The sequence below is a fragment of the Suncus etruscus genome, chromosome 4 (assembly GCF_024139225.1).
Source record: "Suncus etruscus isolate mSunEtr1 chromosome 4, mSunEtr1.pri.cur, whole genome shotgun sequence".
NCBI lineage: Eukaryota > Metazoa > Chordata > Mammalia > Eulipotyphla > Soricidae > Suncus > Suncus etruscus.
This window is the reverse complement of record NC_064851.1, coordinates 104,345,784-104,360,706: the sequence shown is the minus strand read 5'-3', so window position 1 is coordinate 104,360,706 and position 14,923 is coordinate 104,345,784. Positions and strand designations below refer to the sequence as shown.

Below are 14,923 nucleotides of genomic sequence, written 5' to 3'. Positions count from 1 at the left end.
TGGTAGTTTCATGAAGACACTGGAGGTAAAGTTTTTCCAAGTGAAAGACAATTCTGGGCTTCAGGAAAAAAGTATACTTGAAGACATTTAATTTCCTCCCTTTTACTTGTTTAGTACAAATGTGCATGGCATAGTATATTTCTGAAGAAAAAAACAATAGACATTAAGAAAATAGACGCTATTTCTAAACTTTGTTAGGAATAAGAAGGCACCATTGAGTTGAGGTTGTGTCTTGTCACTGTGATAGATGACGAGTTATTTCTGCATTTGCTTTTATTAAACTTTTTCCCCCTCATGATATCACTGGAGACCATTATTGTGGTTTACGGACCACAAATAAGACACATTCATAGTAGTATTTCATCATGGAGAGATCATTCACAGTATATGTTGACAAAACAGATTCTTTTTCTACCTTTACCTGGAATCCATACTGTAGAACAACATTTTTAATATCCTCATAGCTCAATTCAATGGAAAGTTCATTTGGCAAATTTTCAAAGTGATAAAGAAGAGGACCTAAATTTATCCAAATTCCACCTGGCTTCAGTATTTTCCATATTGTGTCAATATAATCAATAACATTGTGAGCTGTGTCTATGAAGAAACAGGTAGCAATACAGTCCCAGGCATTGCATTCTGAATATATCTCCTGAAAATCTCCTGCGGTCATAGAAAAGTTAGAACCAGAAGGAAGACTGTGGGGATCAACATCAGGGAAAAAGATGGGTCGAATCTGGTCAGCCGACCTCCGGTTATTGCTAAACTGATGAATCCAAGGATAAAGCTTATATTTATTAATTTCAGAACATCTGTTGAGTACGAAGTTGGAAGAAAAGAGCATAAAAAAGCTCCATTCATTTCCTTGACAGGCATATCCTAGCATAGTTATTTCCCAGGCCAGTCTTCCTAGTCCAGCACCAGGTACCAGAATATTTACTTTAGAAGGATCCCATCTCTCTTTTGGAAAATTTTTTAATATTTCTTTAATGATTGGCTGGTAGCAGGCATCCCTTTCTGCTTTCCCAGTTTCACTCCAGTCTCTCACAAACTGGTTCAATGTGGATTTTAATTTATCCATGTCAAATGTAGAGGCTGGCATAATCTTTCCATTTCCATCTTGTCCATATTCTTTATTTTCAAACATATGTATGCAATCATTCACAATGGTCAGTAGTATTTCTTGATTATGATCAATGCTTTTTCGTATCTTGTCCAAGTGAAGAAGAAACTGAGGAAGTAGTTTCTGTTGATTAGCTGGAAGTGATCGAAATTGTCTTTGGTCCGGTTCACTCGCTCATGCATACTGGTGCCATAGTAGTGGAAGGCGTTCATGATCTTCCAGAAGTGCTCGCGCTCCAGCCTCTCCTCCTCGTCCTCGGGCTGGCGCGGAGCGGCGGGCGCCGACACGGCCGCTGCCGAGCCCAGGTGCCCCGCCGAGAACGGCACTTCCACCTCGGCGCGGGCCGCCCCGCCGCCGCCGCCGCCGCCGCCGCCGCCGCCGCCGCCCTCGGGCAGCGGAGACGCGGGCGGAGGAGGACGCCGCCGGCGCTGCATCGCCTCCACGGACCTCGGCCTGGCTCGCTTGCGTCGGGCCGCGAGGGACAGCGTGGTGGCGGCGGCTGGCTGGCCGGGCCCTAGACGGCGCCCGCCGCGGACTTGCCCCCGGCTCACGCCGCGCTCCGCTTCCGCCGCCGCCGCCCTCGGGCCTCCGTCAGCCTGTTGTTGTAATCTTAATTGACACAATTTAAAAAACAGCGTTAGGAGCCCGGAGAGATAGCACAGCGGCGTTTGCCTTGCAAGCAGCCGATCCAGGACCAAAGGTGGTTGGTTCGAATCCCGGTGTCCCATATGGTCCCCCGTGCCTGCCAGGAGCTATTTCTGAGCAGACGGCCAGGAGTAACCCCTGAGCACCGCCGGGTGTGGCCCAAAAACCAAACCAAACCAAACCAAAACAAAACAAAAAAACAGCGTTAGCCTGATACAAGTGTCTATTATTTTTCAAAATGTTGATGTTATGAATTTTAGGTTTTGATGTTTTGGGCCATACCTGATAGTGTTCAGGAGATAATCCTATCTTTGTACTCAGCAATCACTCCAGGCTGACTCAGCAGACCATATGGGATGCCAGGGATTGAACTCCAGTCAGCCAAGTGCAAGGCACCACCACTCCTCCCAATCATGCTATTGCTCTGGTCCCAATAATATGATTTTATTAATGAGTCACATGACAGCCGATTGTGAATAGCATCATTTGCACTGGTAATTTCTTCCCAATAAGGGAGGCTATAAGCGGACTCACTAGTAAACATGTAAATGAGGTGCCACCGGTTGAGTACTTGTTGTTGATTTATGGCTTAATGTGGTCTTTAATCGAGGGGGACAATATTAATACCAAAGCCTGATCTTGGGCTAGAGAAATAGCACAGCTAGAGAAATGGCACTTCCATGCACACAGCCAACCTGAGTTTGATATTGCTTTTTTTTTTTTTTGGAGGGGGGCCACACCCATTTGATGCTCAGGGGTTATTCCTGGCTAAAATTGCCCCTGGCTTGGGGGGACCATATGAGAAGCCAGGGGATCGAACCACGGTCCTTCATTGGCTAGCGCTTGCAAGGCACACACCTTACCTCTAGTGCCACCTCGCCGGCCCCCAACCTGAGTTTGAACAGCATCCCATATGATCCCCGGAGGCAGCCAAGAGTACTTCCTGAAGGCAGAACCAGGAGTCATCCCCAAGCACCGCTTGTGTAGCCCAATCACAAAGCAAAGAAAAAAAAAAGGCCTGAATCAATTTTTTGTGTATGGTTTTTATTGATGAATAAGCAAATAATTATTTCCCCCCTTGGAACTGGCAAAAGTTAAAGAAATGGGTTTAGTGGAGTTTATGTCATTGTTTGTCGTGCCAGGAGTTAAACCCTAGGACTCAAAAGTGCATGCGGGGAGCCAGAGTAGTGGGGAAGCAATAGGGTATTTTCCTTGCATGTGCTAACCTAGGGCGAACTGCGTTTCTATCCACCGGTGTCTTCTATGGTCCCCCAAGCCAAGAGTGATTTCTGAGCACATAGCCAGGAGGAACACCTAAGTGTCACCGGGTTACACCAGGCCCAAAGTTTGAGTATTCTGGAAGCACCTGATTAAAGGTGAGAAGCTATTAAAACCACTTGGTTGAACGAATCTGAGTCAAGATGAAAAACAGAAAGACAAGCAACGAGATCCCTGCTTCACTTCGAGAGAGGAGATGAAGTGCGAGAAAAAAACAAGTGGGAAAGTCCCCACCCTGCAGTGATGGGACCAGAGAGGATGAGTGAACACATAAGCGGGAGCCAATCATGGCTTGGATCCTGATGAGATTAGCTTTTGACCAATAGGGTGGGAGAAAAGGACACACCCACTGCGCTATTAAGGCCAATCCAACAGAGGAGCTGGGCAAGCAAGCCCAGGCTGCTTCTGAGTGTTCCATTCCTGTGGGCTCTGAGGGAAGAAGGAGCAAAGAACACCCTGGCTTTGGAGACAGTGCAGACTAGGATTGAGCACATCACTCGATCTAGGTGAGCTGGGACAAAGACTCAGGGTGGAGGTAACAAAGAATGAGCAAAGGTGGGAATGCTTCAGAGAGAACAGCAAGAGCATCCTGGGTGCCTTTGCAAGAGTTTGTGGTGGACAAAGCTGGTGATAAGATGGGTTCTAGGAACACTACTGGGAAGGCAGGACTGAGGCTGTGGGAGTGGGATGGCGATGTGATGAGGTTGAGGGTGCATGTAACACTGGTGCAGCTGGCTGCTTGCATGCAGGGCCCTGTGGATGACAGGGTTCAGCCCAAGATTAGTGCTCATCATTTTGCAAACTGTGGCGCCATTTATATGTGTCAAAATGACTCCCAGGCTTAGGTATGCATAAATATGTGTTTATTTAATTGAAGATTAAGGGACGTTAAGATTGTTTATATTTTATGTGGATGTTTCATGCAGTTTCCCATTTTAATTTGTCAACGATGTGGACTTTGTGCTCATGATCACAATCCTAGGTGTTCCAGGGATGTTATTTATTCTTGCCCATACCTTGCCCCAAAATAGAAAGACCATACAGTAATGCAGTGCCGATTCTGCTAGTGACAAGGATGTACATAATTATTGGGTGATCTGAATTTTCCCTCTGCTAAATTTTGTGAAGAAAGTTGTACAGGTGAAAGGAGTTTACATTTAGGCATAATTTTATGTATCGTGGGACTACAGATTTGCTATCCTGAAGAAACTGTTTTTTTATATGAATCATTTCAAAACATAAGACTCCTGTCCCACATTGCTTTAGATTTCCATCTCTCCCTGGATTGGTGCCTCCTCCCCAGCAGAGGACAAACAACAACTTTCCCTCCAGGTCTCCAGGCTGGCACTAGTGCCTCAGATTTAAATGTGGTTTAATGAGCATCAGTGGCCTTGCCACTTCATCTCTTTGTGTCTTTGTGGCTTTATCAGTGATTCATCTTTCTCTCTCTCTCTGTCACTCACTCACACTGTGTTCAAACTCAGCTGGCATGGCAGAGGCCATATTTCGAAGGTACTTTTCCCATGGTAAGACTTGACCCACTGACCTCTGGATAGGTTGAATCCTGAGATTTCTCCCATATGTGAAAAAAATGACCCCAGAATTTATGGCATTTGTGGGGACATAATCCACTCTCTCCTCTAAAACCAAGTAAATCCTTTATTTCTTTTCTTTCTGCTTTTGCCCACCACTCCCCCCAGTCTCACTCCTAGTAATACTGGCTAGAGGAAGAGGTGCTGATTGGGCTTTGTTTATGGAGGGTCACTTCTAAAAGATGGACTTGGGGGTCCTGTTCTGGTGGGGTTCCTCTCTGTTCTTCCTTCTAGGTAGTTTCTCTTTGTAAAAATAGAATTGAACATGGCAGGTCAGGGAAAAGAAAAGGAACTAATTATGACTAATGCTGGAAGCTGGTTGAACTTGTCCACAAACACAGCTACAGTGAACTGGGGGCACAGTTCACCCTTACTGAGCCTTCATAAGCAGAGAGGGGCAGGCATATGTCCAGAGGAGAGGTGAAGAGAGGAGACTACTGGGGGTCCTAGTGTTAGGAACCGCAGGAGAGAAATTCCCAGACAGGGTCTCATTCGCTGGAAGAGGAGCTTTTCTCATATGGTCGGTTGAAACTGAACTAGAGGGAGAAAAACCACATTCAGACTTCATAACTGAACTTGAACTCAACACTTTTATTTTTTTAATATAAATTACTTTATTTAGAGGCTGGAGTGGTGGCATGGAGTGGTAAGGCATCTACCTAGCTGGCCCTAGCCTAGGACGGATCACTGTTCAATTCCCCGGTATTCTATATGGTCCTCCGAGCCAGGAGCAATTTCTGAGCATATAGCCAGGAGTAACCCATGAGCATCACTGGATCTGGCCCAACATAACTAATTGCTTTATTTAAACACTGTGGTTACACGTTGTTCATATTTCAGTTAGGTATTTTTAGTTATAGAGTTGTTCATGTTTGATTTTCAATCCTATAATGTCCAACACCCTTTACCAGGGCACATTCCTGCCACCAATGCCCCCAGTTTCCCTCATGCCCTTTCCCCTGCCTGCCTCTGGGGCAGATATTTTTCTTCTCTCTCCTCCTTCTCTCTTTCTCCGCTTTCTTGGCACTGTGGTTTGCAATATTTACACCAAGGGGTATAGGTACCTTTGTCTCTTTTCCCCACTCAGAGCAATTGTTTTCTTTTCAGAACTTCCCATTACAAAAGACAACCTAGAAAATGTTTACAAGAGGGTGGCCATTCATTGGCAACAAGACTCGGGTCCAGCATAAGCAAAGAGAAAGGATGAAGACTGAGAAATCGGGGCAAGTTCTGTGAGCTGCACTGTGAGTGTGCCTAGACAGGCTCTGTCCTTCAGACTGTAGAAAGAAACTCACTGCTCCCAACTTCCAGCCCAGGAAGAGCTGCTGTGGCTGCAAGCTCTAAGCCCAGGCTACCCAGGGCTTTGGGGGTTCTTGAAATTTCCAACAGCCATTGCATTCACATCCGGATGGCTTTGTCAGAGCATGTATGGCCATGGGTCTAAAGCTCATGCCGAGAGCCCACTCTCCAGGCCTCTGCTTTCCACCTGCCACAGTGTCCTCTGTCCATGAGTCTCTAGCACCCAAACAGTAGTGTGTGTCGTGGGTGGAAGACCTGAGATCGGTCCTGAGCTTCTCTGGTCACACATGGTTATTTTCCTGTCCTGTTAGCCTAAGAAACTGGGGTGAGCAATAACCGGATCCAGGGCTTGAACCTGACTCTTCCTGTTCTGCAAACCCGGGTGGAGAGGCTGGCACTGACTTTCTAAGACTGAGCACAAGCACCCCAGGGAGCATCAGACTCTTTGTCTCTCTCTGTCTCTGCCTCTCTCCATCTATATCATTCTCTCTTTTTCTCTGTCTCTCTCTCTGTCTCAGTCTCTCTGTCTCTCTGTCTCTGTCTCTCTGCCTTGCCTCTGTCTCTCTCTGTCTCTGTCTCTCTGTCTCTGTCTCTCTGCCTCTGCCTCTGTCTCTCTCTGTCTCTGTCTCTCTGTCTCTCTCTCTGTCTCTCTCTCTCTGTCTCTCTCTCTCTCTCTCTCTCTGTCTCTCTGTCTCTGTCTCTGTCTCTGTCTCTCTCTCTCTCTCTCTCTCTCTCTCTCTCTCTCTCTCTCTCTCTCTCTCTCTCTGTCCCCCATGCCTGCCAGGAGCTATTTCTGAGCAGACAGCCAGGAGTAACCCCTGAGCACCGCCGGGTGTGGCCCAAAAACCAAAAAAAAAAAAAAAAAACCAAAAACAGCATTAGCCTGATAAAAGTGTCTACTATTTTTCAAAATGTTGATGTTATGAATTTTAGGTTTTGATGTTTGGGCCACAGCTGGTAGTGTTCAAGGGTTAATCCTATCTTTGTACTCAGCAACCACTCCAGGCTGACTCAGCAGACCATATGGGATGCCAGGGATTGAACTGCAGTCAGCCAAGTGCAAGGCACCACCACTCCTCCCAATCATGCTATTGCTCTGGTCCCAATAATATGATTTTATTAATGAGTCACATGACAGCCGATTGTGAATAGTATCATTTGCACTGGTAATTTCTTCCCAATAAGGGAGGCTATAAGCGGACTCACTAGTAAACATGTAAATGAGGTGCCACCGGTTGAGTACTTGTTGTTGATTTATGGCTTAATATGGTCTTTAATCGAGGGGGACAATATTAATACCAAAGCCTGATCTTGGGCTAGAGAAATAGCACAGCTAGAGAAATGGCACTTCCATGCACACAGCCAACCTGAGTTTGATATTGCTTTTTTTTTTTTTTGGAGGGGGGCCACACCCATTTGATGCTCAGGGGTTATTCCTGGCTAAGCACTCAGAAATTGCCCCTGGCTTGGGGGGACCATATGAGAAGCCAGGGGATCGAACCACGGTCCTTCATTGGCTAGCGCTTGCAAGGCACACACCTTACCTCTAGTGCCACCTCGCCGGCCCCCAACCTGAGTTTGAACAGCATCCCATATGATCCCCGGAGGCAGCCAAGAGTACTTCCTGAAGGCGGAACCAGGAGTCATCCCCAAGCACCGCTTGTGTAGCCCAATCACAAAGCAAAGAAAAAAAAAAGGCCTGAATCAATTTTTTGTGTATGGTTTTTATTGATGAATAAGCAAATAATTATTTCCCCCCTTGGAACTGGCAAAGGTTAAAGAAATGGGTTTAGTGGAGTTTATGTCATTGTTTGTCGTGCCAGGAGTTAAACCCTAGGACTCAAAAGTGCATGCGGGGAGCCAGAGTAGTGGGGAAGCAATAGGGTATTTTCCTTGCATGTGCTAACCTAGGGCGAACTGCGTTTCTATCCACCGGTGTCTTCTATGGTCCCCCAAGCCAGGAGTGATTTCTGAGCACATAGCCAGGAGGAACACCTAAGTGTCACTGGGTTACACCAGGCCCAAAGTTTGAGTATTCTGAAAGCACCTGATTAAAGGTGAGAAGCTATTAAAACCACTTGGTTGAACGAATCTGAGTCAAGATGAAAAACAGAAAGACAAGCAACGAGATCCCTGCTTCACTTCGAGAGAGGAGATGAAGTGCGAGAAAAAACAAGTGGGAAAGTCCCCACCCTGCAGTGATGGGACCAGAGAGGATGAGTGGACACATACGGGGAGCCAATCATGGCTTGGATCCTGATGAGATTAGCTTTTGACCAATAGGGTGGGAGAAAAGGACACACCCACTGCGCTATTAAGGCCGAATCCAGCAGAGGAGCTGGGCAAGCAAGCCCATACTGCTTCTGAGTGTTCCATTCCTGTGGGCTCTGAGGGAAGAAGGAGCAAAGAACACCCTGGCTTTGGAGACAGTCCAGCCGAGAATTGAGCACATCACTGGATCTAGGTGAGCTGGGACAAAGACTCAGGGTGGAGGTAACAAAGAATGAGCAAAGGTGGGAATGCTTCAGAGAGAACAGGAAGAGCATCCTGGGTGCCTTTGCAAGAGAGTTTGTGGTGGACAAAGCTGGTGATAAGATGGGTTCTAGGAACACTACTGGGAAGGCAGGACTGAGGCTGTGGGGGTGGGATGGCGGTGTGATGGGGTTGAGGGTGCGTGTAACACTGGTGCAGCTGGCTTGGGTTCAGCCCAAGACTAGTGCTCATCATTTTGCAAAATTTGGTGCCATTTATATGTGTCAAAACGACTCCCAGGCTTAGGTATGCATAAATATGTGTTTTTCTAATTGCAGATTAAGTGTTGTCATGATTGCTTTTATTTTATGTGGATGCTTCCTGCTATTTCCCATTTTAACTTGTCAACGATGTGGACTTTGTGCTCATGATCACAATTCTAAGGTGTTCCAGGGATGTTATTTATTCTTGCCCATACCTTGCCCCAAAATAGAAGGAACATACAGCAAATGCAGTGACTATTCTACTAGGGACAAGGATGTACATAATTATTGGGTGATCTGAATTTTCCCTCTGCTAAATTTTGTGAAGAAAGTTGTACAGGTGAAAGGAGTTTACATTTAGGCATAATTTTATGTATCTTGGGACTACAGAGTTTGCTATCCTGAAGAAACTTTTTTATATGAATCATTTCAAAACATAAGACTCCTGTCCCACGTATTAATTTACTTCAATTGGAAAATGTTTGTTTTAGAATTTAGGACATAATATGTGCAAGTATTATAAATAAGAGTTTATACCTTGATCCTCTGCTTAAGATCTATCATTTTATTGAGAACCTCGTGGGTTTATCGGTTTTCCACAATCTGAATATTGCATTTCTATCCCAACATTGCTTTAGGTTTCCATCTCTCCTGGATTGGCGCCTCCTCCCCAGCAGAACACGAACAACAACTTTCCCTCCAGGTCTCCAGAAAGCTAGGAAGAGCCCAGAGCAACAGAGGATAGAGTTGCAGTTCCAACTGCTGCTGAACAGTCCCAGGCCTGCCCCTGCCCCTGTCACCAGGCGCGGCCATGGCCCTGGCGGCCTTCCTGGCTGAGCTGCGCACAGAGGCTCGCTGCCCCTTGTGCCAGGCTTTCCTGCAGGAGCCTGTGACCCTGGAATGTGGCCACAACTACTGTGGCTCATGCCTGCAGCAACGCTGGGAGCACTTGCAGGACATCCTGCCATGCCCCATGTGCCTGCACCCCTGCACAGATGGGCACCCCCAGAAGAACAGGCAGCTGGGGCACATGGCTGACCTGGTCCAGGAGATTCTGTGCATGAGGGTGAAGAATAGTGAGGAGGAGCAGGAAGAGGAAGAAGGCAGAGGCCACTGTGAAAGGCACCAGCAAGTTTTGAAACTTTTCTGCGAGGACGACCTGGAGCTGCTGTGTGGCCAGTGTGCTGCCTCCCCTAACCACCAGGCCCATGTCCTGACACCCATCGAAGAAGCCGCTGCACATCACAGGCAGAGGCTCAAGAGCTGCCTGGAGCATCTGAGGAAGCAGCTTCAGGAAGCAGAAAGGGCCTTGGAAAGGCAGGTATCCGAAAGCGAAGAGTTGAGAGAGATGTTGGCGGAGGAGATGAATGACTTTGCTTTGGAATCTAAAGAATTCAAGTGTTTCCTGGAAGATGAGCAGAAAATCATCGAGAACAAGGTCCTAAGGGAATTAGAGGAAGTGTCCCGGAATGTCCTCAAGGGCCAGCGAAAATTGTCTGAGCAGGCCTCCACCCTGAAGACACTGCTGATTGACATCAGGTGGCTGCAACTACAAACTGACCTGGGCCTCCTGCAGGGCATCAGGTTTGTGCATTGGCAGTGGAAAAAGTGTGGCCGCGTGGAGCTCCCAGAATCCTTGACCCATGAGCCCATGGAGCAGATCCGCACGTTCCCTCCACACTACGCTGGCCTGCACAACCTCAAGAGCAAGTTTCAGAGGGACCTGATCCTGGACCCTGAAACCACTCACCCCAACCTCATCGTCTCCGAGGACCAGTCAAAGGTGTATGTTTTTGATAAAAGCGTTGGAGAATCCACGGCTGCCCCGCACCCCAAGGCCTTCACATTTCATCAAGCCGTCCTTGGGGCTGAGCCCATAGAACGGGGTCGGCACTTCTGGGAGATAGCATTCCAAGGCTCAGTGATCTGGTCCATAGGGGTGTGCAAGGAATCGTTTCCCCGAAATTCTCAGGTCCCTCCGTCCCCGGCCAATGGCTGCTGGCAGTTCAAACTGCTCCCGGGCATTCACCTGGATGAACGGTCAGAACAAAACCATGTCGGCCTCTTCCTGGACTATGAGTTGGGAGAAGTTTCTTTTTACAATATGGATTATCAATGCCACTTGTGCACACTCTATGGCAGCTTTACAGGAAAGCTCCTGTTCTATTTATGTATTGAGCCCTCCTCCTTACCATTGCCATGACTTTTGTCTACTGATGGCAAATCCCTTTTCTATATTCTCTGTCTTGTTGGCTTCTTGTGTACTCAAGTTCTGATAATAAAGTCAAAGTCCTCTCTGCAGTCTGGGTGCTGGTGATTCTCCCCTTCCTCCCCCAAACTCTCTGCTACTCTTTGCCTTTATACAGTGCCCCATCTCTGGCCAAGTTATCAGCGAAGTTCACTGTACCCTGACCTAAGGGGTTAGCGGACACTGTCACCCTCCAGTCTTTGCCTGGGAACTTGTACCCCAGGACTCCACCCTAGAGCCATCACATGCCTCCTGCTTTTAGATGGGCTTCCCTACCTACCAATAGAACCTTACCCACCAATCCCTCTTGGTGTGTTTGTGGATTCAACTGTCCTGACTCGGTGTTGAATTAAATAATTAATGATGGTTGCTGGGTGGAGAAGGATGGAGGGATTTTTCCCTGCCATCCCAGGCCACGTGGCTCCGAAATCCCCATCCAGCTGGCGGGTCCAGGTTTAGGTGAATGGCGGAATCAGACTCATCCAGAGACAGGCATCAGGAAACATCAACTTTATTCATGCCCTATCCACCACATTGTGTGGCCTATATCATAACCTTTTAAGCATTTGCTATTCTTAGCTAGCCCTGCATCTTAACTCCTTTCAGCCATCTTCCCTTTGACCTCCATACTGGTCAAAGACCAAAAAGCAGAGTGCTAATCCCCTGGGTCAAAGGCCTTATATAACCTTTCAAGACCACTCTCTGGAATGGGAGGGTCTCAGGTAGGGACATTAAATCCAGGGTGGAGTTACAACTCGAAATGGGAATTGTGTCTATGTGTGTTCAGATTCCACTGAAACTCATTTCTAGTTTCTAAAAGACATTATTCATTTTACAGTTAGCGCCTAGAAGAAGCAAGTGACTTAGAACATCTTTCACTTTTTGTTGTTTTGTTTATTCTCTTGTCCTGGTACTGTACCCAAGTTTGTTTCTTTTCCCCACCTATTCTGATTTGCAATAAAACATGAATGATGGGCTGGAGTGGTAGCACAAGTGGTAAGGCGTCTGCTTTGCTCAAACTAGCCTGGGATGGACTGTGGTTCGATCCCCAGGTGTCCCATATGGTCTCCCAAGACAGGAGCATTTTCTGAGTGCATTGCCAGTAGTAACTCCTGAGTGTCACTGGGTGTGGCCCCAAAACTAAATACATAAATAAATAAAACATGAATGATAAAGGGGATTAAAAATGGTGACCACACAGTCCCTCTTGTGACCTCCCCTTTCCCTCTGCCACCCACACTTCACACACATCAAATAAATGTAAGAGCAGAGATGTGAAGGTGTGTATGAACTTAACAGAAATAGATGATTCTTGCAATATCTCTACAATATTCTCTTCTATAATTATAGAAAGGATGCGTTTTCCAGCTACGATGAGACCCACACTTCACCCTGTTTTCAAAAAGAAATGTTATATTTGGGACTCCTCATTTCCTTGGGAATCCTGAGGATCTATTTCACTTTGCATTCAATTTGAATATTTACCCAAAGAGCATTGTGTCACTGGTTGTTCCAATGATAGTTTATGCCTCTTTACATTGAGGAAGTAGTGACTATTTGAAAATGATGGAATGCCATGTGTAAGAGTCTGGCTGGTTTGAGATGAGGTGGAGTAAAAGAATTTGCCCCAAGTTAGCATTAAGACAACTAAGAAACAAATGTATGGAGGATATTGCAAGAAGGCTGCTTGAAGGAAGCAGATTCCTTTGGTGGGAACAGTAGCGAACAGCCTTAGCACAGAGCCAAGTGGCATGTGCCTCGCCTGTGTTTTATACTGGTGTTGCCGCACATTGTACCAATTCTGCAGCCTGTTTTCCACGAGTGATGATTCCTACTGAGGTCCTGTTCCCTCATGGCCAAACAGCAAAATATTCTGAGAACAGGATATACTGTGGTCAGCCAGTCTGCACAACTGTCCTTATGTTAAAATTTTAGACCCTGTCGAAGGATCAATTGATCTATACTGGCAAAACCAAATACTTCTCAGTAAACTAAGGCAAAAAAATTTTAGATCTGTAAGTGCTAGAATACACTTTCCATCTTTATAAATCTTCAAAACAATACTATGTTCATGGATTGACACATAAAATTATCTCAGCAGGGAATTGCTGAAAACTAGCCTAGAAACCTGATAACTTAAGATGAAATGTAATGGCTTTTTATGATATCCAAAATGACTGAATTTGAGCAGATGCTGATAAGACATTTTTGAATAAGCAATAATTAGAAATAAACAATTTAATCTTATAGCTCAAGGAACTAGAAGAACAATCACAAAGCAAGCAAAACCAAGGAGATTTTCCCTGTACGTTTTATAGGCAATGTGTAGGCATTAATTTAGACAGATCTGAAGCTGTATCCAAACCTGTCCTTAGAGGGCACTTACTCTTAGACTTTTGAGCATCTTTGGCTCTTTAAGCCAAACACACATGAGGTACAACCCACCTCATTGGTAGTCACTTCCTCAAGTCTCTCTGATGTTCAGAGCAACACAGGGTGTGGAGAAGGTCCATTAAAATTGCCCCCCCATCTCCTGCCACCCCAATCTTGGGGTTGGAAGGGACAGAACATTCTGGAATGCTCTCAGAGTTGTCATAGTGTCCGCCATGATTCCATATGGCTAGCTCTTCCACCTTCTCATTGATCCTCAGAAGAATCAATTTTCTCTTTTTTGATTTTTGGGCCACACCCAGTGATTTCTGAGCATAGAGCCAGATCCTCTGCCTGAGCTGTCAGGTATAAGCACCCAAAAAAACTTACCTTGCTTACAAAAAATGAAATAGGGGGCCTGAGAGATAGTAGCATAGCTGTAGGGAGTTTGCCTTGCATGAAGTCTACCAGGGACAAACCCAGTTCTATTCAAGGCATCACATATGATCCCCTGAGCCTGCCAGTTGCAATTTCTCAGTGCAAAGCCAGGAGTAACCCTTTAGTACCTCAGAGGTTGAACTAAAAAAAAGGAACCCCACTCCAAAAAGTATGGTTGAAGAGATAGCACAGATAGTACATTTGCTTGCACACAGGCATCTCGTAGGCTCCCCCAGGAGTTATTTCAGGGTGCTGAGCCAGGAGTAACCCCTGAGTGCTGTTGAGCATGACCCAAACACACAACCCCATAAAAGGCCTGGACCAAAAGCGCAGCAGGGAAGGCATTTGTCTTGCAAGTGGATGGTCCCCCAAGCACCAGATAGAGGGCAAGAATGATCCTTAAGTGCTGAGCTAAAAGTAAGCCCTGAGCACCACTGTTGCAGCTTTGCTCAAGACTATTCTTAACACTATGCTCACTAAAGTTGGAAATTTTGAGAATCACCTTGAGTCATGTCATTGGTCCCTGGACAAGTTCATCCTTATACATACATATCAACACTTTAGCAAATCATTACCTACACATATGTGAAAAGAAATAAGACAGAGAGATAAGGGGACTGGAGAGATAGCACAGAGGTAGGATATTTGCCTTGCATGTGGCCAACCTGGGAGAGACCCAGTTCAATTCCTGACATCCCATATGGGCCTCCAGCCTTCCAGGGGCAATTTCTGAGTGCAGGGCCAGGGAGAGCCCCTGAGCACCACTGAGTATGGCCCAAAAACCAGTCAATCAATCAATCAATAAAGTTAAAAAAAATAACAAAACAGATGGATAAGACAGGGGGCAGGTTTTGACTGTGGACACCACACTTGGACCCTGAACACAAGCCAGGCATTGTCCCTCAGCACCAAATATTGTGGCCCCAAAACCCAACCAAACAGACAAATATAGAAACCAAGTGCAGAACTCATTCTGAGAAACAAAGGTGACTTCATCATGAGCAATGCGTCTGACCTGAACCAGGGCATAGGTTGGATCCTGTCTCATTCCTCAATGCCTCCCTTGTGTCCAGTCCACAAGAACCTTACAGGTGGGTCTCCCAGCCACCACCTTATTACCCCTCCCCTTCTCCTCACAGCCTCCCTTAAACCATCCTGTCATCCACTCCATCAGCTAGAAGCTCTTTTAAAAATG

At 46.3% G+C, this 14,923-nt stretch overlaps 2 protein-coding genes across 2 annotated transcripts; one reads left to right on the top strand and one right to left on the bottom strand.

The window, feature by feature from the left end:
* Window positions 1–272: 272 nt before the first annotated feature.
* LOC126006096 (carnosine N-methyltransferase-like) lies at window positions 273–1,557 on the bottom strand. The gene is given in 2 exon segments (XM_049771430.1): window positions 273–1,281; window positions 1,284–1,557. Coding segments are annotated over 2 exon segments (1,242 nt in total). The 3' UTR covers window positions 273–313.
* Window positions 1,558–9,483: 7,926 nt separating this feature from the next.
* LOC126007156 (tripartite motif-containing protein 75-like) lies at window positions 9,484–10,875 on the top strand. The gene has a single exon (XM_049772636.1). The coding sequence runs from the start codon at window positions 9,484–9,486 to the stop codon at window positions 10,873–10,875; it is 1,392 nt and encodes a 463-aa protein (XP_049628593.1).
* The last annotated feature ends 4,048 nt before the right edge of the window (window positions 10,876–14,923 follow it).

Bases quoted from the DNA above. Each gene is read 5' to 3' on its own strand.
- LOC126007156 (XM_049772636.1), top strand. From the start codon at position 9,484: ATGGCCCTGGCGGCCTTCCTGGCTGAGCTGCGCACAGAGGCTCGCTGC.